General features: G+C 43.7%; 1 protein-coding gene across 2 annotated transcripts in view; it reads right to left on the minus strand.

Moving 5' to 3' along the window:
* The window catches only part of SUFU (SUFU negative regulator of hedgehog signaling), a 105,151-nt gene that overhangs the window by 15,750 nt on the left and 62,752 nt on the right, over positions 1-26,649 (minus strand). For both annotated transcript variants that reach the window (XM_066620809.1, XM_066620808.1), the window contains exons 9-10: positions 11,702-11,836; positions 10,514-10,652 (exon numbers count right to left, since the gene is read on the minus strand). In XM_066620809.1, the coding sequence (XP_066476906.1) occupies positions 10,514-10,652; positions 11,702-11,836 (274 nt within the window). The remainder of the gene's footprint in view (positions 1-10,513; positions 10,653-11,701; positions 11,837-26,649) is intronic.

Here is a 26,649-nt window from a genome sequence, read left to right on the forward strand (position 1 = left end):
CTTTTTTAACATCTTTTCAAATCTTTTAATATCTTTTTAAATACCTGGTTATAGGCTTGATTCTTTTATGATTTGCTGCTCTATGCTCTTTTTACCTGACTACTTTTTATCTGACTACTGTTTTTAGGATATGTTGTTAATATGCTTTTATCTGTTTTTAAATTATGTTTTTAATTTGTTTTAACCTTGAGTCCCTCTGGGGAGAAAGGTGGGGTAGAAATAAAGTTAATAATAATAATAATAATAATAATAATAATAATAATAATAATAATAATAATAATAATAATAATATAGCACAATCCTATGCATGTGTTCTCAAATAATTGTATTTTTGTAATCATTGTATAACATAAACAATAATTGTAATCACTGTATATAATGAGATTTACTCCCAGGAAAGTGTATACAGTATAGGATTTCATCTCAAGAATCCTATTCATGATCTATGAGAGAGTATTCTTTTATTGCTTTTCTTCTACCAATTCAGTGGTAGGCAAACATGATCTTTAAGAATTATGTGGTATCCCAAGAAAGGATACTGGATATGAAGTCAAGTTGCAAAAGTACATACCAAATTATTTAACATAACTAAGGAAAGTGAAGACTTGAGAAGAACCTGAGAGCAGGAGGAAGTAAAAGCAACACAAGAGTCAGATTTAAGTTAAGAATGTGATCTGAGAACACACAGTGGCGCGTCTCAGTTTTCTTTTGTAAACTCTGTACCAGGACTGTAGTTCTGGGGGAGACTCTTTTAAAAAGTAAAATACCACATGCGTCCCACGCAATTCTCCTGATAAAAGTTGCACCTAGAAGTCAGTGACAGTGCATGCCTCTGTGCCACCTGAATCCCTGCCTCTCTGTGTGTGTTCATGTGGATGCCCCCCAAGGATGAGGGAGGGTAGGCATGTTCCCACACCTCTTGCCCTTCACTTACCAGTAGTGCAGCAAGCAGCCTCCCTCCTCTGTGCTGCTTCTGCTTAAAATGAGTGGGAGCAGTGAAAAAGAAGTGGTGCAGAATAAGGAAACTGCATGTTATGCTCCTGGTATGTAAAAGTAAGGGGGTGAGCTCCAAATTGCCTCTCTCATATAAACCAAATAGGCAGGGAGAGGCGATGTGGAGCTTCAGCACCTTTCTTTTTACTTCTCCCTCCAGCAGCATGGGAGGGGGAAGCAGGCTGCCACTGCCATAATCCTCTTCCAACTGGTCTCAGCAAGTCAGAAGAGTATTGGAGCCCCCAGTGGAGCAGTAGACTGGAGAGGGAGATGGATGAGAGGCTAGGAGCTCATGTGTTCACTGCCCCTCCAAGGGCGCCAACTCCATGCCATTAAACTTTTCTCCTGAGCCACAACAATCCTAGTCAGATTTGGAGTCCCCACAGCTGTTAAGATCATTAAGAATGATCAGGACTGCACCACAGAACAGTTTTTCCTGCAAAGAGGCAACAGCAGGCTCAGAACAGCAAATATCCATGCAGTGCACTCATAACAAAATGAATATTCGTGCCATACTTCTAAAACATTTCTATCCCACCTTTCAGTTCCAACATCAGGGCACCCAAGGCAGGTAACATCAATAAGATTAAAAACCAAACGCAATTTTATTTTTTTTAAAAAAGAGTGGAGATTTAGGGCCCAATCCCATCCAATTTTCCAGGGCCGGTGCCAATGGGGCATGTGATGCATCATTTGGTGGGGAGACAGTCACAGAGGCTTCCTCAAGGTGAAGGAACATTTGTTCCCTTACCTCCAGATTGCATTGCAGCTGCATCAGTGGTGGAAGGTTGGATAAGATTGGGCTCTTAGTTAATCCCTGAACACTGGGTGAAGAGACCCCTTCTTGTGATGTATTTAGGACAGGGAGGACAACTGTCCCTTTTCATCTCACACAGTATCCTCCCAGTGGTGGCTCCCTCTTGTTTCTTTCTACTAGGTTTTGAACCTTTTTGAAACAAAGTAACCACTCCCCCCCCCTTTCATTCCTTTGCTATGTAATCAATTTTGGGAAGTTTCTTTTGGTGCAAAATATTGTAAAATAAACTGGAGAAAAACAGAAAACCCACAGAATAAAAATTCAAGCCCTGGTCAGACCACTGGTATGTTAGAAGAAAAGTTACTTAAACAGCATCAACATAATCAGGGAATGGGCCAACTAGATTTTCTGAAGCAGGAAAACATCATACAATATTTTTCTTAGACCAAGGGCATTCTTCACACATTACACTGCTAGAAGTACACATAAAATGCAATGTAGGCATGCAACAATCATACATATGGAAATTCCCAATTATACAGATAAACGTATCAAGGAGGCCAGACTGATGCTCAATTTACATATATTAGCAACTGTATATATACAGCCTCGTAAGTGAAATAGCCATAAGGTTTTCCCTTCACTGAAATACTTTAACTTACAATAATTAAGTATCCAAATTAATAAACTGAAAGATAGATGCTGAGTGAGAGTATCAAGAATCTGCTATATCGTTTAATAGTTCAATGCTATTAAAAACTTTCTGTATCATCCAGATGTGGCCTACCCATCACAATTGACTCTATTTGTTTGACCCAGCATGGCTGTTTTAATGCTCACCTGAAGCATTTACTTGCCTCTCAGGAAGAAGTCTGCATTATCTTTAGAAAGAGCTACTGATGCTTTTGGCAGCCATTATTCCAGAGTAGGTGAGCCCCGTTGCTGGAAGCCTTTGATCATGTACAGCATTAGTACATCAGAGACACTGCCACAGTAACTAACATACAAACAGAAGCTTAGTGCTAACAAATGAGACTTCCTGCTTACATCTGCACCTTTGTGGCTCAAAGTGATTTTCTTATTGAACAATACTGGAGACAGTGGAAGGTGTTAAGAAATTAAGCTAGGCTGACATAGGGAATTCTGAAGTTTTGTTGAGCTCATCAGCAGGTATAAAAAAACCCAAGAGCTTGTGAAAAAGTGAGCTCTAGAATTTAGTGCTAAAAACTCCTGAAGTTTGCCCCCCTTCCTCCCCAAAATCAAACTTTGTTATCATGCAAATTGTGAAATACTAATTTGCAGTCTTCATTCTGTTACCCTTTAGGGAGAAAGGACAGGTGCTTAAGTTGTTTGGAATTGTAGGTTCAAAATTACTGTTAAGGACCTGAACAAGGTATAAGAGGCTGCATGCAACAAAATAAGTGAAGAAAAAAACATGGTGCAAAACAGCAAAGAAGACAGGTTTGAGACCCTAAGGATGACTCTGAACTGTGCTAAAAGCAGGAGTCTCACCCATGATCAATGGATGTTTCACATGAAAGATGTATGTTTGCACACAAAGTATCACCAATACATTTTGGAGGCAGAGGAGCATAAATATTCCATCATCATGAGAGCCACTTAAAAAAACTGCAATATTCTTCTTAAAAAACTGAGATTCTAGGTATTCTGAAGTAGCAGCAAGATTCTGTACTATATATCCTGCCCTGTAATCTGCAGCAATGTCAGTTTCTATTGCTCCAGTTCTCTCAGTTACTATTTTCACAAATGAGAACCCACAAGACTTACAGTTGCCCAGCAGATATATAGCAGACTACCGCAGAAGTATGATGGGTACATTATAATCTATTTGCTTTTGAACTCTAGCTCTGACCAAGACCAACTGGTGGAGTTTTTCAGATTTACTATGAAATTTTAAAAAAGATAGATAGGAATGATTAGCAGATAGTGGATCTTCTACTTAAGGGTAAGTCTCCAACAAATACAGTTCACCCTTTTATTGCTTTTGACCAAAGCCTTTTGCAGAATGCATTTTAGGATTGTATGAAAACTAAGAGTTTAGACTAGTTTGCTAAAGTTCCCTTCATAGACAGGATGCCCGGAGCTCAAATTGAACGTGTTATACGTGAATTGAAAAAAGGTTTGGGCTGGTCCTTTTGCTAAATTTTAAACTCACCTTCACCTTTGTTATATTAGTAGGTGGAGCTAAACAAGTCTTGGTAAATACAACCTTGTTCCTGTAATACAGACATGTTTCTAAAAGCTTTTGGCAGCCTGTGGTCTATAACAGGGGTGTCCAAACTTTTTGGCAGGAGGGCCACATCATCTCTCTGACACTGTGTTGGGGGCTGGGAAAAAAATAATTAATTTACATTTAAAATTTTAATAAATTTACATGAATGAATCTATTAGAGATGGAGCTTATATGAATGAATGAAGGTCTAGCAATAGATCAAGGGCTATAAAAGGCCTTGCACAAAGCATGGTTGACCTTTCCTTAGCAGCACTGCTGCATCACAAACAGCAAGCAGTGTTTCAAGCAGCAAGCCCTCATTCTCACGCGAGAAGTCCAACAGTTGCCCTCACACTGGGAGTAGTTGCATCAGAGCCAGTTGGGCTCCAGCAAGTCTCCGGAGGGCCAGAGGTTAATTGGAGACTGGGGGCCCCCTGCGGGCCAGATTGGGAGTCCCAGAGCGCCGCAAGTGGCTCCTGGGCTGGGGTTTGGGCACCCCGGTATATAAGGAAGAAATAGGAGCAGATATGAAAGAAGGTTTTAGTCTAAAAGTTTTGCACTCTCGTTTCAGCATATTCAGGGGCAACAGAAGGCAAACATCCATCCCATCTGAAACCATGGTCCAGTTGTGTCTTGTGTTTTTCCCAATTCAGATAAATTTTACATCATTCAATTTGTATATTTTATAGAGATTTCTCACTTCACAACAACTGAACACACACACACACACTTCAGTCCAAAGTCTCATTTCTATGACTTGTGGCAAGGCACAAGTAACTAGGCACCAGTATGCTAACTTTACTTTGCTCATCACGGGAACAACCTGGAATTAGCAAATCAGTATGCCCAACTCCACACATCAACTCTCACTATACCAGTTTTCTGGTCATTATCTCCAGTTTCTTAAAGATGCATAAGGAAAGACCGTTTTCCCAAGGAATGAGTTCCATCGAAATAAAATATATTTATAATTCTAATAAAAGCAGCATGAAGGAGCTGAGGGAGAATCAGCATGGCTTTTGTAAGGGTAAGTCTTGCCTCATGAACTTTTTAGAATTCTTTGAAATGGTCAACAGGCATGTGGATGCGGGAGAACCTATGGATATTATATATCTGGACTTTCAGAAGGTGTTCGACACGGTCCCTCACCAAAGGCTACTGAAAAAACTCTGCAGTAAGGGAATTAGAAGGCAGGTCCCCTCATGGATTGGGAACTGGTTGATGACCAGGAAACAGAGAGTGGGTGTCAATGACAATTTTCACAATGGAGAGAGGTGAAAAGCAGGGTGCCCCAAGGATCTGTCCTGGGACCGGTGCTTTTCAACCTCTTCATAAATGACCTGGAGACAGGGTTGAGCAGTGAGGTGGCTAGGTTTGCAGTCAACACCAAACTTTTCTGAGTGATAAAGACCAGAAGTGATTGTGAGGAGCTCCAGAAGGATCTCTCCAAACTGGCAGAATGGGCAGCAAAATGACAGGTGCGTTTCAATGTAAGTAAGTGTAAAGTCATGCACATTGGGGCAAAAAATCAAAATTTCACATATAGGCTAATAGTTCTGAGCTGTCTGTGACAGATCAGGAGAGATCTTGGGGCGGTGGTGGACAACTCGATGAAAGTGTCGACCCAATGTGTGGCCGCAGTGAAGAGGACTAATTCCATGCTGGGGATCATTAGAAAAGGTATTGAGAATATTATATTATACATATAGGCTAATATTATAATGCCGTTGTACAAATCAATGGTAAGGCCACACCTGGAGTATTGCGTTCAGTTCTGGCTACCACATCTCAAAAAGGACATAGTGGAAATGGAAAAGGTGCAAAAGAGAGCGACTAAAATGATTACTGGGCTGGGGTACCTTCCTTATGATAAAAGGTTAACATGTTTGGGCCTCTTCGGCCTAGAAAAAAGGCGCCTGAGGGGGGACATGATTGAGACATACAAAATTATGCATAGGAAGGATAAAGAGGCTTGAGAGATGCTCTTTACACTCTCACATAACAGCAGAACCAGGGGACATCCACTAAAATTGAGTGTTGGGAGAGTTAGGACAAAAGAAAATATTGCTTTACTCAGCGTGTAGTTGGTCTGTGGAACTCCTCGCCACAGGATGTGGTGATGCCACTGGGCCTAGACACCTTTAAAAAGGGATTGGACAAATTTCTGGAGAAAAAGTCCATCACGGGTTACAAGCCACAATGTGCATGTGCAACTTCCTGATTTTAGAAATGGTTTATGTCAGAATGCCAGATGCAAGGGAGGGCACCAGGATGCAGGTCTCTTGCTGTCTCAACAACATAAGAACAGCCCCACTGGATCAGGCCATAGGCCCATCTAGTCCAGCTTCCTGTATCTCACACCGGCCCACCAAATGCCCCAGGGAGCACACCAGATAACAAGAGACCTGCATCCTGTTGCCCTCCCTTGCATCTGACATAGCCCATTTCTAAAATCAGGAGGTTGCACATACACATCATGGCTTGTAACCCGTAATAGATTTAAAGGCGTCCAGGCCAGACGCCATCACCACATTCTGTGGCAAGGAGTTCCACAGACCAACCACACGCTGAGTAAAGAAATATTTTCTTTTGTCTGTTCTAACTCTCCCAACACTCAATTTTAGTGGATGTCCCCTGGTTCTGCTGTTATGTGAGAGTGTAAAGAACATCTCTCTATCTACTCTGTCCATCCCTTGCATAATTTTGTATGTCTCAATCATGTCTCTCCTCAGGTGCCTCTTTTCTAGGCTGAAGAGGCCCAAACGCCGCAGCCTTTTCTCATAAGGAAGGTGCCCCAGCCCCGTAATCATCTTAGTCGCTCTCTTTTGCACCTTTTCCATTTCCACTATGTCCTTTTTGAGATGCGGCAACCAGAACTGGACAAATACTCCAGGTGTGGCCTCACCATCGATTTGTACAACGGCATTGTAATATTAGCCGTTTTGTTCTCAATACCTTTTCTAGTGATCCCAAGCATAGAATTGGCCTTCTTTATTGCAGCCGCACATTGAGTCGACACTTTCATCGACCTGTCCACCACCACCCCAAGATCTCTCTCCTGATCTGTCACAGACAGCTCAGAACCCATCAGCCTATATGTGAAGTTTTGATTTTTCGCCCCAATGTGCATGACCTTACACTTACTGACATTGAAGCGCATCTGCCATTTTGCTGCCCATTCTGCCAGTCTGGAGAGATCCTTCTGGAGCTCCTCACAATCACTTCTGGTCTTCACCGCTCGGAAAAGTTTGGTGTCGTCTGCAAACTTTGCCACCTCACTGCTCAATCCTGCCTCCAGGTCATTTATGAACAGGTTGAAAAGCACTGGTCCCAGGACAGATCCTTGGGGCACACCGCTTTTCACTTCTCTCCAAGAAGTGTGCTCCCTTCTCTCCAAGTCTTCTTCTTCTCTTCAAGACTTCTCTCCAAGTCTTGTGTGCTCCCTGGGGCATTTGTTGGACCACTGTGAGATACAGGAAGCTGGACTAGATGGGTCTATGGCCTGATCCAACGGGGCTGTTCTTATGTTCTTAAGGTTAGTAAAGACCAAGGCAAAGCACTCAGAGGCCCTATTTCTTTATTTTCATAGGATTCCTGTGTCTTTGCTATACAATATAATAAAGTTGAAAGTGGGGTAGGGAGAGACACTATTGTGTGCAGACAGAATATCAATGTATTATTTAACTGGGACTTATGAGAGTGTCACACAGAAAAAATGATTGAGACATTCCTTGACCAGTTGTGAGAGCGTGCTATGAATGAATTTGCTTCTGTGATTTCATTATTTCATTATCTTCTCCTTCTACAACATGAGCTATATTCTGTTACCAACTATTCCCTTCCAAAGAACAGATACACATTCTCAAAAACATTCTGCTTTTATTTTATGATCCCTAGTTCAATTCCTAAGCTGCTTCTTACTAGGCTCTATCTACTGAACTTCTTCTACAAGGGAGGGCACCAGGATGCAGTTCTCTTGTTATCTGGTGTGCTCCCTGGGGCATTTGGTGGGCCGGTGTGAGATACAGGAAGCTGGACTAGATGGGCCTATGGCCTGATCCAGTGGGGCTGTTCTTATGTTCTGCCTGCGTTTTGTGAGCTGTACCTAAATTATAGGGCAGGTAGCAGCAAGAAGGATGGCCAGAGGTGCATGAAACTTCAAGGAATGCCACACCCACAGCCAGTAAATCAGAGATCACGCTTGTTCATCTGCTGTGAAATCTGCATCTCTTTACTTTTTAGTCTACAGGTAATAAGGGGACTTCATTCTCCGAGTGTCTGCTCTGAATAATTAGAGTGTGTTGGGAAACAGATTCAGTTTCTAAAAGACAAAGATCTTTGGCAAGATGTAGCCTTTTGAAAGGTGTTCTGAAAGCATGAGCTCATGTTCATTCACCAGAAGAAAACTCTAAAAAGGTAAACTCTAAAAAGGTAAAAAGGTAAAAAGCATCATGAGTGCTGTTTATACCTAACCCAACTATGACACCTGCAGGAGCAAAGAACAGAAGGGCTCTAAGGAAAGAAATGAATCTTAGAAAACGTGTAAGGGTAGAAATTACCAAGCAGTTGAAATTCTTGCTCTATCCAAAGCTTACTTGCTAGAGCTAGGAGGTTTAGATTACATACACAAAGCTCTGTAATCTTTGAAATTGTTTCTAAAGAAGAAAAAGCCTGCACCTAATTATAGGCACCTATGAGATACATAAAATGACAGAAGGTTCCATACCTAAACTGCATGGATTTTACTCACCAACCTCAAATAGTCTCTCAAGAGATTGCTTACTTCCTCTAGATATTGTTAGTGAGAACAGGGAATAGAATTGAAATAGAGTAGTTTTTTGAGACGTGTTAGAGTATCTTAGGATTTGTGGAGTCATAGTGGTGGGATTTTAGAAACCGTGGAACTAGAAACCTTAAAACGAAGTCATAGTGGTGGGATTTTAGAAACGGTGGAACTAGAAACCTTAAAACAGGGGTGCTCACACTTTTTTGGCTCAAGAGCTACTTTGAAACCCAGCAAGGCCCAGAGATCTACCAGAGTTTTTTTACAATGTTCGCGCCATCGTAACATATAACATTTATGTGTACAATGTACGTTGGTGTACCTTGCATAACCGAATGAGCCAATATTGCACAACACAACACAATTAACTACAAACATTTTTTGTAATTACTTGAGTTTACTTTGATGACTTGCACTGAAGTGAATCAGCCAAGGATGCATAGTCCTGACAGTAGCTGCTGACAGCCAGCCTCAAGCACACTTCCAAATGTTCATCAGTCATGGTGGAAGGGTACTTGGACTTAATGATCTTCATGTAGGAAAAGGCTGACTCACATAAATAAGTGGAGCTCTTCCTGCCTCAGGTGCTCTTATATCCCTGAGGGCCCTATTGCCTTCAAGTGGCTGCAGCTGTGCAGCACACTCTGCTGGATGCCCAGGCCTTACCCTTAAAGGGGCCACTGCTGACACCACATCTACCTCCTCACCAGATCTTCCTCGATTCCAATACAAGTGGGGGGGGGAGCAATCTCTATACAGACCAGTGCAAAAACAGGGGAAAGGTGTGGGGAAGATCTCTATATAGACATCACAGCAAGACCAGTGCAAAACCCCTTGCACACAGAACCAACAGATGGAAGTTGGGGGGGGGCAGATCTCCATACATACCAGTGCAAAAATAGGGGAAAGGTAAGTCAGTCCCAGTAGAGTCAACGGGGCTCACTCCCAGGGATGCGTGGACAGGAGCTCCCTCCCCGGGGAGCGTCACTCCCAGGGAGCTCACTCCCAGGACGGGGCTCACTCCCAGGGATGCGTGGACAGGAGCTCACTCCCAGGGAGCTCACTCCCAGGACGGGGCTCACTCCCAGGGATGCGTGGACGGGAGAGAAGCCTGCGATCCACTCATTTTGCCTCGCGATCGACCGGTGGATCACGATCGACGTACTGAGCACCGCTGCCTTAAAATAATAAACTTGAAATGAAATTGGCAGTATACGTTAATGCATTTGGCTCAACAGTTACTTGGAGATGCCTAAGCAAATGGTTAAATCAAAACTATGTTATGATTCTATTTTACTGGAGTAAGTATTCCACAGAGTTCTCCTAAAATGCCAGGTCTCTACACCACAATGTTTTAGTCTTAAATTGTTTTTTTCAAATTTCTGGTTTTCTTTCAAGTGTTCCATGGGTTCAAGTATTGTAACCTTGCCTCCACAGAGGCAGTATGCTTTACAAAAGCAACTGTGACTACAAAGGAAACTGCATTGCAGTGGTAAGAGAAGAAATTCAGAGGATGCAAAGTTCATAAAATGTTCTAGGATTCCGAGAGAGAAAATTGCTGTTTACACAGAAGAGAGTATTAGAAACTGCCATTACTTTTTGGCTTAAAATTTCCTTTCCTAAACACTTCAAAGATGAGAATGCAAAATCTTTGTTGGCCTAAAAATAATGCAGCAGAGTATTCTTTGGGGAAGACCAAAAAGGAGTGACTGCAGCAAGAAAGAGAGAAGGGGACAGGGATACTTACTTGTAACCAGGGTCCATGTGCTGCATAAGGATGCTCCTCTGTAGCAAAGGCTCCTTCAACTCCTGTTGATACAAATGTGATTGCTGTATCCCCTGTAATACTTTTGTATGTAAAGTGCCGTCCATGTAAGAGTCTGCCCCTAGAAGAGTAAATACAGATATACATGTGATTTTTTTTAAATTCCATGATGTCTTCCCCATGTGTTTCTCTGCCACATCTTAGACACTAAATTCAAAACTCATAGCACTTATGCACAAAACTCTAAATTCATAGTTTAAAAAAAAAAGAGGCCTGCTGGATAGGGGAACCTAACATAATCAAGGTCACTTATGACTAAAGTCCTTAGTAGGAAAAACTATATTCACAAGCATATTGCATCCACATAGGTTCACACCATAGGAAGCTGTGCTCACATCACTGTGAATGTATTTGAAAGAGGTCTACATTGAAGCAATTCAACATCTGGCCTTCAATTCTGTGCTCTATTCATATATTACCCTTCTTCGTATAATGTATGATGTGCCTTAAACCAAATAATCTCTCTTTCAATATCATACTGAGTTAGTGTGAAGCTACAAGGCAAATTCTTTCTACTTTACAATTTCATCAATATAGAAAAAATACATTGTGTAATCTCATTTATTGTGAAGATATGCAAAATATTATCAAAGTCAAATCAATACTCAAATCATATAAACAGAAAAGCATCAGTTACTAAATAAATTAGCACATGACCACATAAGGATGCCTAAAATTATGATAGGAAATATCCTAACAATACTATCAACATTTAGGGCATATGCATAACTGAGGTTTAGGATGCAAAATTAACCAGAAACTTTGAACTCAGGAGAATGTTTGCCACTGCAGTTCATTTTCTGATGTATACTGGACTTTTAAGCCTCTTTGCAAAAGTGAAAAAAGATGCTGCTGCTGGACGCACCTTCTGGAGATACAGCATTATCTTGACTAACTAGAGTCCAACTTGTACAAAACAAGTTTTGTTCCACGTGCAAGTGATGCATTAACATGCTACTTTTATATACATTCACAAGTGAGTGTTGCACAAATGCCTTGTTAAATGTATTTATTCTAGCTCCTGAACCTAGCGATCATTTGCTTGAATAAATGACACTCAAAGGCACCATTGCAATATTGTAGTCTTTACAGGACAGAAGATCCTCTCACCTTAAACAAAGTGGAATTAATGCACCTGATTCCTGGTTGAATTTAAGGTGCACACTCTCAAGTTGCCTTGTGCGAATCAACTCATGAGGAATAATTGCCGCTGAGCTCTCACTTTCTAAACTGTCCTTGCGACTCCTAAAGGAAAGAAAAATGTAGGTGTGCTTTTAAGACAACATTCTGTTTTACATTGGTTATGTGAAAAGAAATAATTCAGTGTGGGTTTCTTTGTTTATAGGATTTTTATCCTGCCTTTTTCTCACACCAAAGGAGACTCAAGGCAGCCAACAATATCAACATAAAATAAAACAATATATATTAAAAACAATAAAAACAAGTAACACCCCACAATTAAATATAAATCATTTAAAAAGTGCCAGCCCCCAGTGTCAGTTAAAAGTAGTGGCCCAACTGAGTCAAACTGATGAGCCCCAGCAACCCATGTTCTGCACTAGCTGCAGTTTCCATCTTCAGAGGCAGCCCCAAATGCAGTAGAGTGCATTTCAGTAATCTAAACTAGATGTCACTAGGGCATGGTCACTGTGGCCAGATCTGAGCAATCCAGGTATGGTTGCAGCTGGTGAATCAGCCAAAGCTGAGCAAAGGCTCCCCTAGCCACAGCCACCACCTGGGACTCCAGGAGCAACTGCAGCTCCAGGATAACCCCCAAGCTGTGAACCTGCTCCTTCAGAAGGAGTGCAACCCTATTCAGAGCAGGCTGATAGTCCAATACAGAGTCGTGGAGTTTCAAACCAAGAGAACTTCTGTCTTATCAGGATTTAATTTAAGCTTGTTTGCCCACATCCAGCTCCTAACTGCCTCCAGACAACAATCCAGGACCTGAACAGCCTCCTCAGGAGGAAAGGACAAAGAGCTGGGTGTCATCAGCATACTGATGGCCACCCCAAACCTCTGGATGACCCCTCCCAGCAACTTCTTCTAGATGTTAAACAGTATGGGGGATAGAATAGAACCTTGTGGCACCCTACACTGAAGAGGCCAGGGTGTCGAACAAGCATCCCCCAGCACCATCTTCTGGGATGTGTCAGTCAGGAAGGAGTGGAACCACTGCAAAACAGTGCCTCCAATCCCCAACTTAGCCAGCCGACCCAGACGGACACCATGGTTGATGGTGTTGAAGGCCACTAAGAGGTCCAGCAGGACTAACAGTGACACACTCCCCCTGTCCACTCCCTGGTTCAGGTCATCCACCAAGGCGATCAAGGCAGTCTCCATCCCAAACCCCGGCCAGAACCCAGATTTTAATGGATCTGGATAATCAGCTTCCTCCAGGACCCTCTGAAGCTGGGATGCCACCATCCATTCTGCCCAAGAATGGCAGGCCAACACCTTGCCCAAGAATGGAATATTTGAGACTGGCTGAAAGTTGTTCAGATTAGCGCGATCCAGGGTGGGTTTCTTCTGAAAAGGGTGAACCACCGCCTGCTTCAAGACTGGTGGCAACATCCTCTCCCTCAGAGATGAATTCATCACCCTCCATGTCCATTCAGCCAGCTCTCTCCAGGCAGATCTAATTAGCCACGTTGGGCAAGGGTTGAGAGGGCAAGAAGATGGTCTCACACTCCTGAGAATCCTATTCACATCCTCAGGTTCTGCAAGCTGCAAAGAATTCAAAAAAGAAGGAACGACAAGTGCCCCAGGGACATCACTAGTTACTCCCAATGTGGTGTCCAAGTCATGCCAGATCTGATCAACCATGTCTGTGAACTGCTGTGCAAATGCACCACAGTGAGCCGCCTGTGCTCCACTCCATCAGAAGGGAGGCCAGATGGAGTAGGCCACGGACCACATGAAAGAGCTCAGCTGGACAATTCTCCACAAACAGAATGGTGGCAGAGAAGTATGCCCTCTTAGCTGCCTCACCAGACAGAATGGGCTTTCAAATGAGCTCTAGCCTGTGTGCAGTCAGACTTGGCACAAGTTTTTCGCCATTGTTACTCTAGACCAGGGGTGTCCAAACTTTTTGGCAGGAGGGCCACATCATCTCTCTGACACTGTGTTGGGGGCTGGGGGGAAAAAGAATTAATTTACATTTAAAATTTGAATAAATTTACATAAATGAATTTGTTAGAGTTGGAACTTATATAAATGAATAAATGTCTTGCAAGTAGCTCAAGGCCTATAAAAGGCCTTGCACAAAGCAAGGCTGACCTTTCCTGCACTGCCACTACTGCATCACAGATACGAAACAGCAAGCAGTGGCCTCATCCCACAGCTCACACAAGTGGTCAAACAATCACCCTCACACTGAGAGCAGCTGTGTCAGGCCAGCATGGGCTCCAGCAAGTCTCCGGAGGGCCAGAGGCTCATTGGAGACTGGGGGCTCCCTGTGGGCTGGATTGGGGGCTCCGAAGGGCCGCAAGTGGCCCCAGGGCAGGGTTTGGGCACCCCTGCTCTAGATGTCTGCCCCTCACTCTAGACGTCTGCCCCACCACTTCATCATCCACAGCTCCCTAAAAAACCAAGGAGCCGCTCTTACTCTGCAGCTGGGTAGAGGCCACTCAGAAGCAATCTCATCTAGTGCCCTGGGTCATCTACTCATTCCAGAGATCAACTAGGGTGCCAGGTGAGTTGACAGCTCTGGCAACAGGAAAATCGCCTAGAGCAGTGATGGCTAACCTTTTAGAGACCGAGTGCCCAAACTGCAACCCAAAACCCACTTATTTATCACAAAGTGCCAACACGGCAATTTAACCTGAATATTGAGGTTTTAATTTCGAAAAAACAACTCATACATTAACATCTTTTACCCACTATTACTTGTAATCCTTAATGAACTTTTCCTCTAGAAATTTGTCCAATCCCTTCTTAAAGGCATCTAGGCAGGTTGTCATCAGTGCTTCCTGTGGCAAAGAGTTCCACAGACTAATTGCATGCTGGGTAAAGAACTATCGTCAGGGAGGGGGTGGCTGCAAGACCTTGCCACTGCTCATTTTCTCAAACAAGAAAATATATTTTTTTAAAAAGCCCCACCCACAGAATTGGGCTCCAAGGCTGCAATACCAGCCACTCTTTCCTGGGAGTAAGCCTCATCGACTCTAATGGGACTTACTTCTGAGTAGACACGCACAGGAGCAGACTCCAATCCCAGGCACCCTTTCCTGGGAGCAAGCCTCATCCACTGTAATGGGGCTTACTTCTGAGTAGACATGCACAAGAGCAGGCTCCAAGGTTGCAATCCCAGGCACCCTTTCCTGGGAATAAGCCTCACCCACTGTAATGGGGCTTACTACTGAGTAGACATGCATAGGAGCAGCTCCAAGGCTGCAATCCCAGGCACTCTTTCCTGGGAGTAAGCCTCATCCACTGTAATGGGGCTTACTTCTGAGTAGACACGCAGGATGTCACCTCTGCTGTGGAGGAAAAGCCTCTCCTGGCACTGAGTGGGGAGCTGCCCAGGGAAAGGTGGGCTGCAAGGGCTGGAAATGGCTGAGGAGGAGGGCAGCTCAGGATTGGCTGGTGGTGAGCCAGTGAAGGGCCCTGAGCCATTTAAACAGAAAAAGCCAGGAGCCTGCTGGATGCTGATTGGCTGAGCCTGCTGGAAAGTTGGGGAAGGGAAAAACAGGGAGCTTAAGCCTGCGGAGCAAGAAAAATTGAAAAGGGAAACCAATGCGGGGCAGGTGGGGGTGAAGGGAGAGGAGGGTAGTGAGCTCAGGGGGCAGAGGGAAGCAGCCCGCCCTCCCAACACACGGGGCTCAGAAAAAGCCTCCGTTTTCTTTAAAGTGACACGTAGCTTCAGCGCCCCTCTCCAGGCTGCCTGGCTAAGTGCTGCATGCCCACAGAGATGGCGCTGTGTGCCCCGTCTGGCACGTGTGCCATAGGTTCACCAACACTGGCCTAGAGCCTTCAGGAATCCATCCAGATCCATCAGCCTCCGGGGATGAACCATACAATGCGGTCCCCCGCCGCTGCAGAGGTGAGAGGCTGCGATAAGCCAAAATCCCACCAGGAAGAGATCTGTCCATGACAAAGGAGTATCCACATCCAGATCACCATCAATCTGCTCAGCAGTAAACACCAGGACCAGCGTGTTTCCCGCATCATGTGTTGGGGCAGATATTCTCCGAGACAGACCCATGGTTGCCAGGGAGGCCATGAAGTCCTGAGTTGCAGCTGTCCCAGGGGCATCAGCATGGATTCTGGTCCCCCAGCACTAATAGGCGAGGGCACTTCAACACTGTGCTCAAGATCACCCCAGTCAGCTAAGGTAATACAGCGGGTGGTACACCAACAGAATCCCTACACTGTCTCACCCCTCCAACAAAGGCACTCAAACCCCGTGGACCATTGGATAGGTTACCTGGTAAGACAGATGGTATCACGATAGACCATCACAACCCCACCTCCCTGCCCCTCCAGTTGTGGCTGATGTAGTACCCGAAAACCTGGTGGATAAAACTGGGAGAGGCCTATGCCTTCCACCTCATCTAGCCTGGTCTCTGTGATACATGCCAGGTCAGTGCCTTCCTTCTGGATTAAATCCTGGAACAGGGAGGTCTTATTATTCATTGACCTGGCATTCAAAAGCAGCAGTTTCAGACTCAGGGGATCATTGCTTAGAGTGCCGAGGATTGGAAGAAGGGCCAGAAAGAGGGATGGTCTGTCTATGACTGACCCTCATTATCCTGTAGCAGCCTGCCTGACACCCACTGCCATATCTTCCGCAACCTGTCACTCTACTAATGGTGGCTATACTTCCCTTCCCTACACTCCCCTCCCCTGGGTTCCCTTGAGGTGTTAAACACATTGCACTTCAGTAGGACTGACTTTAAGACCACAGCCCTTAAACCACATACCCTCTGACATAACACTCAATATCCCCTTGCTTCACTGTAGGTCCTCAGTCTAAAAATTATTCCTACCTTCTTTTCCACCATGAACAGCAACCCTCACCCCCTCTCACTGAGGCCTGGGTTACTGAACATCCCTTGCCCACTTTCGCTGAGGCAAAGGTCTCCACACACCCCTGTCCCCCTCTCACTGCAACAAAGGTCATCACCTCCCCCTGGTCTCCTATTATAAGACCAAGGTTAACCACACCTGTGTCAGAGCCAACCCTCACACTGGGTTAGAACGGCTAAGCAAAGGTCTGCCTCCTGGAAGGAAAGAACATTATACTTTGCAAGTAGAACAGAAAAACATGGCTTGTATGTAGTAACCTCATCAAGAGTGTATCATTTCCACCTCTGTATTCTAGCATGTTTATTTTGGTCCAGATATTCTGGTTTACAATTAGATTACCCTCCTAGCATACAAAATGGGAAGAATTAAAATACTCTCAAAGAAAAGCAGCAAAAAGCAATATAAAATTTTAATGGAAGTAAGACAAGGACTATGCGTATGTGCACATATATCCTAGAACAGTGGTTCTCAAACTTTTAGCACTGGGACCCATCAGAAGTGATGTCACTGACCTGGAAGTGATGTCATGACTAGAAGTGATATCATCAAGCAGAAAGTGCTTTCCTGAGAATGCAGCAAGCACTAAATTGCCCATGGTAAGCAATGAAATTGTGTCATTTTCCCTAAATAGGCAGGCTATAAATTAAACTAAAATAATTAGAAATAATTAAAGTACAAAAAATTAAATAAGGGGAGATGAGACGGGGAAGCCAGCTCTGTTCCACAGTTCAGGGAGATTTGGGACAAAAACAATTTTAAATCCAACATGTTTTTTTATTTGGACTGTATTGAGATTCAAAGCTTTCCTCTAAAACAGCATTAAAAACCCAGAATGATGAGAAGAAGAAATGAGACTCTACTGGGGGTGTGTGCGTGCAAGAGAAATCTGCAGAAGACAACAACCCTTTCCAATCAAGCAATTGTTTCAAACCTATTAGCACTGGAGCTCACTTTTTAAAATTACACACCACCTGGACACACCTTGCTTTATAAGACTAAAAAAGGAAAAGTGTCTTACCAGTGCAAGCCTCTTTTTATTGTACTATGTTGGGGGGCTGCCTTCTGGAGCACTTATCAAACTCCACATGCATAGGATCGGGACCATTCTGGTAGCTTTGCATTCCACTTTGCCTGACCTTCCACATGAGCCAAGGCACATTTGCTCACTCACAAGTAAATGCAACAGTGTGGTTTAGTTTTGCTTTCCATAGGGCTGAATACACTTGTCAGCTTGGAGGGACAGACTTCCTTCTCAGGAGTTTGTGTGTGTGTGTGTGGGGGGGGTGCGTTCATCAGATTGGGACAATTCTGGTGGCACTGGATTCCAGTCAGCCTGCCCTTCGTAATGGACCAAGGCATGTTCATCTATTCACAACTAATCGCACAGTATAGCTCAGTTTCACTTTCCATAGGGTTTAATGCATTTTGCTCATCTGCTATCAGCTTGCCAGCTGCAGCTTCCCGGTCCACCCACAAACAGGTTGTGGCCCACCAAGTGGGTTGTGATCCAGTTTGAGAAACCTTGTCCTAAAAGTACTATGATTGCTCCGTGAAGTACAGAAAACAAGAATAATTATTTCTATAAATTGAGAAAGACTGAGAGTTCAAGACTTTCATTGGGTTCAACAATTACAGGGAACAATCTCCATTCATGTGGGCTGTTTCTACTCAATGGGTAAAAATGAAGACACGGCATCTTTAATTTGGGTTTTTCAGCAATTGGAATGGGGTGGAGCTAGATGAATGTGTGCTGGTTCTAGGCCTTTCTTCTGTTGCCTTCAGGCTCCTGCAGGTAATGCCATGTCAGTTGGCTCGATTCCCAATCCAAAAAGTGGGCTGTGGGAGCAATTCAAAGTGGGGTGGCTGTGTGGCACCCCAGAATGAATTGCTCTCTACATGGATGGTGCTAGTGCTAACACCCCCCTTTTCCAGTGATCTTGCAATAGATCACTTTGTAAAGAAAGTCACTACACAGTTTTTGCCAGAGCAGTACAGCATAAATACATACCAAGAACAGCAACTAGTAATGCAAATGACATTGTGTCAAGAAGAGAAGTTCTGTGGACTGAGATTTCCTGTTCTTAAGTCTATAGAATATGAAACTGACAAACTATAGTAGCACATACTACTCTACAACTTCCAGAGGGGCAGTTGGGTCAGGATGATGGAGGAAAAATAACCTTGTAGCACATTTAAAACTAAGTAATTTTTGAAGACTGTCTGCTTCATCAAATGCATGATACTACTACACAGATATAATAGCAGCATCAAAAGTCACTGGTTTTTTGTTTTTTTGCAATAATGCATCTTTACAGTACCATTTTTGTGTATATTTTACCATGGCCTACAAACTACTTATACTCCAATGTTCATTCTGAACTTCTACAAAATAGGTTGCTAATGTAAGCAAAAATATTATTTGTTTCTGCTTTGTCAGAACAATGATCAAGACAGTTCCAGATTTGAAGTGTATGTTCACGAGCTTTTCACTCAGCTAGCTGCCACCCCATTTCCTATTGCCTGCTCTGTGACTCTTTTATGCTGAATTTCATCTTGCTTCATTTTCTAGCTTGAACATATCCTGCTGAGCTTCTTCTCCAGACAAGATTATGTAAAGACCCTTGAAAAACCTTCCTTAAACTCACATACAACCAAGCCTGTTGGCTCCTGACATCAGGATATTTTCTTTACCATGTTACCCTGAAGTTTAGAGATGTCCATCTACTTGGTCTGTGAAATGGAGGCCCTTCCCTTTGGCTTATCAAGTGTTAAGAACAGGAGAGTACTGGCAGGCCAGCCACATATTTGTTTTTCAATAACCTACACTAAGCTGACTAAAGAACCAAGTATGTAGAAGATTTTCACATTCTTTTAGCCTGAATGAAAATCCTTGCCTGGCACTTGGGAAAGAGGACAACCCAGATGAGGGAGTGATGGAGTTCCTGGCCTTTTAAAACACATGCATCCAAGAACTCATTTTTTTTTGTCTGCAAATTTTAGCTTTAAAAAAAGACAACTTAGGACAGCTTTTGTTTCTAAGTATCTGTATTTTTATGGCCATCCTTCAACCAGTCTTTTTTCATCTCCCCTTTAACCTACAGCAAAGGAGGTGTAAGTTTTCATTTTTATGGATAAAGTTGCACTAACCAGCACATAAAAATACTGCAAACATCTCCATGAGGCAAAATGCTTTATCCAACCAACACAAATAATTCATGCTTCTCAGTTTGCATCCAAAAAAACCAAACAAAAAACTGACAAAAGCCAGGGCTGCCTTGTTAGGAGAGGGAACGCATTTGAATGAGAGCAGTGTGCCGGAAATGCCCCAGTTTGAAGACTGCACATTTAGCATTTTATGCAACTGGAGGGGAATCTGAGATTAAAGCTCATTCCCAAGTGATTGAAGGACTGTGGGAGGTGTAAGTGTGGGCAGTTGTCAGATTAATTCTTTAGATGATTAAATTCTTTTTGTTTCTTTAAAGCTGTTTGTAGTCATGTTTGAAGTCTCTTCATTCTGAGCAAGTGTAATGCAGCAGTTACCAAGGTGACTTTTGCTGACTTTCAACTATTTCTTCCCCCATCTTCAGTTCTTACCAACCGCCCATATTGCTTTCTAAATCTTGTGAACTGAGATGAACAACAGTGCCGTTAACTGCAGCACTGTTAAGCTGCATCCATATTAGGTTTCAAAAGCTGGGCTTGAGTAGTAGTACTGGCCAAGTCTGTACTATATCACACAATAAAATGACAAACTACACCCTATCTTTACTATACTGAGGAAGCAACAGGTCAGCACATGCAATGACCACAAGTACAGACCTGCAGACATTTTTGGTCCTCTAGCCACATTACAGTGGCTGCAATCAGCATCATTTGATATAATTAGAATCAACCTTAGGGCTCCTGAAGATAGGCTAGCAGCTGCTACTACACACAGATGAAGCACTCCAATCTTGCAATCACTTTACACTCATACTTTACAATGTTTTTATAGCTTCCAGGAATAAACAGGTAGCCTGGGAAGAGGCTAGGGTGGAAGGGTGCAACAAATAGGTCAAACTAACATTTTGAGTTAATATAACTAGCACTATTTTGATCAAATCTTCATCTTAATGGGCTTCCATTTTTACTCCTCATTTTCTCCATCTTGCATTGTTTATGCTATAGGCTGGAGTGGCACTATATGATCAAGCCTCAAGAGTATGCTCAACATACCAAATTTTTTTCTTCTAGTTACATTTGGACTGCTTTAAGTGATGTTTTCCTTAACATCTCAAGCCTAAAGATCTGTGCTTGGTTTGTCACACTCGTAAAATGAGCTTGGGATCAAACTCTTTGGGAAGCTTAGCAATACACAATTTAAGAACGCCTATTATAGGAGGTGAGCAAGAATACTCACTCTTATGTGTGACTAACCCAACCCTGCTTTTTGAATGTTATTCCCCTTGCCTCTAAATATGCATACTGAGTCAACGGGGCCTGTGAACAATAATAAGCTACATTAGAAGCAGCAATAACCATGTCTTACTCAGAGACTGGAATCACCCTTTGTATCTTTCAATACGATTTGAAGGATTTAGGACCACACATACAGCCCAAGATATATTTCTCAAATGCAGATCCTGTGGTCAGCTTAAAGTGTATAGACCCAAAACCATATGCTGCTAGGCTAAGCCAAACCAAGGGGTTCAAATTCAACCCAGCACCCTCTGTGGCAAGCACCAGATGCTATATATCACAAAGGAAATACAGAAAAACAATTTTCTGGAGTACATAAAAATTTTCCACTTCTAGGGAAACAGTAGTTGGAAATTTATCCCTGTGCTTATCCATTCCCAGTAACTAAAAGCTGAGCAGAGAAAGGATTCTCTGTCTCTCCCTTTGGAGCCAGAGATCAGGGAAATAGCAAAGGATGCAAAAAGCCATATGCACAGGTGCTGTTTATAGACTGGAGACTGAGAATGTAAGAAAAGCCCTGTTGGATCAGGTTGAAGGCCCTTATAGTCCCCTTTCCCCACACTGACCCACTAGTTACCTCTGGGAGGCCCACAAGCAGGAAAGAACATACTTCTCTACCACCTCTGATCCCCTGAAATTGGTAATTCACTCACACACTGCTGCTGAAACTGGAGGTAGCACATAGCCATGATAACAGGTAGCCACTGATGGACTTGTCCTCTGTCCAATTCCCTTTTAAAGTCATCCAAAATAGTGTCCTTCATAACGTCTTGTGCTATCAAATTCACAAACTAATGAGATATGATGACTTGTCCAAGAAATAAATTAAGTTCATGTTAGGAGGCAAAACTCAAAGCCATGTTTCTTAGGTCAACCTCTATTCTTCCAGTTACCATCTAGAAACTCTTTTTTATTTTCATGCTGGTATAATGCTGTTGTGTCAAAGCATTCCTCTTGTTTTATAGCTACAGAAATTCGGAGTCAGCTTGGCAAAGAAAGTAAAAGCAAAATGAAATGATCCTGTTCAAAAACAAATAAATAAAAAAGTATGAGAGCTAGTCTAGTAGTGATTCTATAAGCTAGAAAAGAGACGCCTGAGGGGGGACATGATTGAGACATACAAAATTATGCAGGAGATGGACAGAGTGGATAGGGAGATGCTCTTTACACTCTCACATAATACCAGAACCAGGGGACATCCACGAAAATTGAGTGTTGGGCGGGTGAGGACAGACAAAAGAAAATATTTCTTTACTCAGCGTGTGGTCGGTCTGTGGCCACAGGATGTGGTGCTGGCGTCTAGCCTGGACGCCTTTAAAAGGGGATTGGACAAGGTTCTGGAGGAAAAATCCATTATGGGGTACAAGCCATGATGTGTATGCGCAACCTCCTGATTTTAGAAATGGGTTATGTCAGAATGCCAGATGCAAGGGAAGGCACCAGGATGAGGTCTCTTGTTATCTGGTGTGCTCCCTGGGGCATTTGGTGGGCCACTGTGAGATACAGGAAGCTGGACTAGATGGGCCTATGGCCTGATCCAGTGGGGCTGTTCTTATGTTCTTATGTTAAATTCTCAGTTAAAATCTTAGCCCCAGACATAAGGTTTCTGGATGCCCCCAAACATGTCACTATTTTTCAGTTAGCCTCCACCACCCCAATTATAACACTGGCCAATCATGTAGGACTGCTTTAAAAATTACTTTGAAAATGGAAAAAGGAAGCACTTTGAATCCTTCCAAATGGTGCTATCAAAGCAAATACATGAGACACATGGCAAAAAAAAAAAAAAAGCAAGCAACCAAAAAACCTTAATTTGGAAGAAAGTCTCCTTGGAGACTCCTTGGAGATTTGAAGTCCCAGCAAGCAATTATTGTAGTAATTGACAACCCAAACTAGAATACATTGCAGTTTTTTGATTAAGCAACAGATGGCGATCTAAGACTACTTAGTTTTTTGCTGTGGCGAAGTTGTTCTCCAAGTGTAGCCATGAACATGAGACTGTAACTGCACTCTCCCTGTCCCTACCCCTGCACCTGCCTAGGGAAACAAGGTGAGGAGGGCAGTGGTTGCTTATTTCACCCCAATGGTATGGTTTGGATTAGTTAAAATAAGTTCTATTCCTATAGAAGGTGTGTGGAATGTGAAATGGCATAGTTCTAATTCAAACAAAGAAAGCTGCAAGCAAACAACTCATGACCAGAGTGCACTTCTATGAGATTAGCAAGCTGAATACAAGAAGTCAAATAAACCACTACACTTTCAACTGCAGCATCCCATCTTGACGACTGTAGTGCAGTATTTTAAGAAGATCAAGGTGGATGCCTTCCTCAGTTCTCTGCTAGGCATTAGCCTCATGAGAAAACAAGAGGAATGCTTTGACTTGCATCAAGTATGCATTTTCTGGGAACAAATAAGGAAGACTAGCTAGTCTATGCTATTCAGAGAGTCTGGCAAGATCATGGAAGATTTTTCTTGCTTTAGACCAGGGGCGCTAAAATCCTGGCCTGGGGGCCATTTGTGGTCCTTGGGCACCCCAAATCTGGCCCGCGGGGAGCCCCAGTCTCCAATGACCCTCTGGTCCTCCAGAGACTTACTGGAGCCCACGTCCTGACATGACTACTCTCAGAGCAAGAGCTGACTGACTGTTTGACCTCTTGCGTGAGCTGCGGACCGATGGCTTCCTCCGCTGCTTGCTGTTTCACCTCTGTGAAGTGGCAGTGGCAGCAAAAGAAAGGTTGGCCTTGCTTTGCGCAAGGTCTTTTATAGGCCTTGAGCTATCATGAGACCTTCATTCATTCATTCATATAAGTTCCATCTAATATATTTATGTACATTTATTCAAATTTTAAATGTAAATTAGTTCTTTTTTTCCTGGCCCCCAACACAGTGTCAGAGAGATGATGTGCCCTCCTGCCAAAAAATCTGGACACCCCTGCTTTAGACAAAAACCATGGAAGAGCTGAAAATTCTCATGAGCCATGTGGAAAATAGGGCCTAAGAAAAATCCAGTACACAGAAGCCATGGCATAAAATAGAAAAAAAAAATTATGTTGTGGACTGTATTAACTCACCTAATCATGGCCTCTCACAACTTTTTGCTTGTTCAAATAGGGTCTTGTAAACTATTGACCAATATACAATGCCTCTGTGGAGATAGTTCAAAAGTCCTCACAGCAAACCTACCTGTTTTTTGTTTTTTTTAACAACGGAGTTTATTTATTTATTACAGATACAGGTAAGGAAAATAGGTTAGACTTAGGGCTGGGACTACACAGGCTACACATGAGGGTACTGGCCATTGATTACATTAGCCCCCCCACCAAAAAATTTTTTAATAATGTCTAAAAACAAAATTATTCATCAATACAAAAATTATCATATTTGTTAATCTAATGATTAATAATTTAACTAAACAATCAATATTCTTTATCTTAAATTATGTAGTTGTTGGCAACCTTCAGTCTCGAGAGACTATGGTATCGCGCTCTGAATGGTGGTTCTGGCACAGCGTCTAGTGTGGCTGAAAAGGCCGATTTGGGAGTGACAATCCCTTCCACACTGGGAGCAAGTGCAGCCTGTCCCTGGTCTGTCTCCCTGGCTATGGGCCTTCCTTCTTTGCCTCCTTGCCTCAGTCTGTTGGCCAAGTGTCTCTTCAAACTGGGAAAGGCCATGCTGCACAGCCTGCCTCCAAGCGGGCCGCTCAGAGGCCAGGGTTTCCCACCTGTTGAGGTCCACTCCTAAGGCCTTCAGATCCCTCTTGCAGATGTCCTTGTATTGCAGCTGTGGTCTACCTGTAGGGCGCTTTCCTTGCACAAGTTCTCCATAGAGGAGATCCTTTGGGATTCAGCCATCATCCATTCTCACGGCATGACCGAGCCAACGCAGGCGTCTCTGTTTCAGCAGTGCATACATGCTAGGGATTCCAAATCATTCCAGGACTGTGTTGTTTGGAACTTTGTCCTGCCAGGTGATGCCGAGGATGCATCGGAGGCAGTGCATGCAGAAAGTGTTCAGTTTCCTCTCCTGTTGTGAGCAAAGAGTCTATGACTTGCTGCAGTACAGAAGTGTACTCAGGACGCAAGCTCTGTAGACCTGGATCTTGGTATGTTCTGTCAGCTTCTTGTTGGACCAGACTCTTTGTGAGTCTGGAAAACATGGTAGCTGCTTTACCGATGCGCTTGTTTAGCTCAGTATCGAGAGAAAGAGTGTCGGAGATCGTTGAGCCAAGGTACGCAAAGTCATGGACAACCTCCAGTTCATGCGCAGAGATTGTAATGCAGGAAGGTGAGTCCACATCCTGAACCATGACCTGTGTTTTCTTAAGGCTCATCGTCAGTCTAAAATCTTGGCAGGCCTTGCTAAAACGATCCATGAGCTGCTGGAGATCTTTGGCAGAGTGGGTTGTAACAGCTGCATCGTCGGCAAAGAGGAAGTCACGCAGACATTTCAGCTGGACTTTGGACTTTGCTCTCAGTCTGGAGAGGTTGAAGAGCTTTCCGTCTGATCTGGTCCAGAGATAGATGCCTTCTGTTGCAGTTCCAAAGGCATGCTTCAGCAGGACAGCGAAGAAAATTCCAAACAAGGTTGGTGCAAGAACACAGCCCTGCTTCACTCCGCTTCGGATGTCAAAGGGGTCTGATGTGGAGCCATCGAAGACAACAGTGCCCTTCATGTCCTTGTGGAAAGACCTGATGATGCTGAGGAGCCTGGGTGGACATCCAATCCTGGGGAGAATCTTGAAGAGGCCGTCCCTGCTGACCAGGTCGAAAGCCTTCGTGAGATCTATGAAGGCTATAAAGAGTGGCTGTCGTTGTTCCCTGCATTTCTCCTGCAGTTGTCTAAGGGAGAATACCATATTAGTGGTGGACCTGTTGGCTCGGAATCCGCACTGCGATTCTGGATAGACGCTCTCTGCAAGTACCTGGAGCCTCTTTAGTGCAACTCGGGCAAACAGCTTTCCTACAACGCTAAGGAGAGAGATGCCGCGGTAGTTGTTGCAGTCACCCGTCGCCTTTGTTCTTGTATAGCGTGATGATGTTTCCATCCCTCATATCTTGAGATACTTCACCTTCTCTCCAGCAGAGACAGAGGATTTCATGCAGCTCAGTGAAGATGATTTCTTTGCAGCACTTTAGGACTTCAACAGGGATGCTGTCTTTTCCAGGTGCCTTGCCAAAAGTAAGGGAGTCCAGGGCCACGTGAAGTTCTTCTAGGGTTGGTTCACTGTCAAGCTCCTCCAACACAGGCAGGCACTCAATGTTGTTCAGCGCTTCTTCGGTGACTACATTTTCTCTGGAATATAGCTCAGAGTAGTGCTGCACCCAGAGTTCCATCTACTGCGCCCGATCCTGGATGACCTCGCCTGTGGCAGACTTCAGAGGGGCCATTTTCTTCTGCGTTAGACCTAGGGCTTGCTTGATACCGTCATACATCCCCTTGATGTTCCCCATGTCAGCTGCTATCTGTATCTGGGAACAGAGCTGGAGCTAGTAGTCGTTAGCACATCTTCTGGCAGTCTGCTGGACTTTGCTGTGAGCAGCTTGGAGGACCTGCAGGTTGCGCTCACTGGG

The sequence above is a fragment of the Tiliqua scincoides genome, chromosome 3, assembly GCF_035046505.1.
Source record: "Tiliqua scincoides isolate rTilSci1 chromosome 3, rTilSci1.hap2, whole genome shotgun sequence".
NCBI lineage: Eukaryota > Metazoa > Chordata > Lepidosauria > Squamata > Scincidae > Tiliqua > Tiliqua scincoides.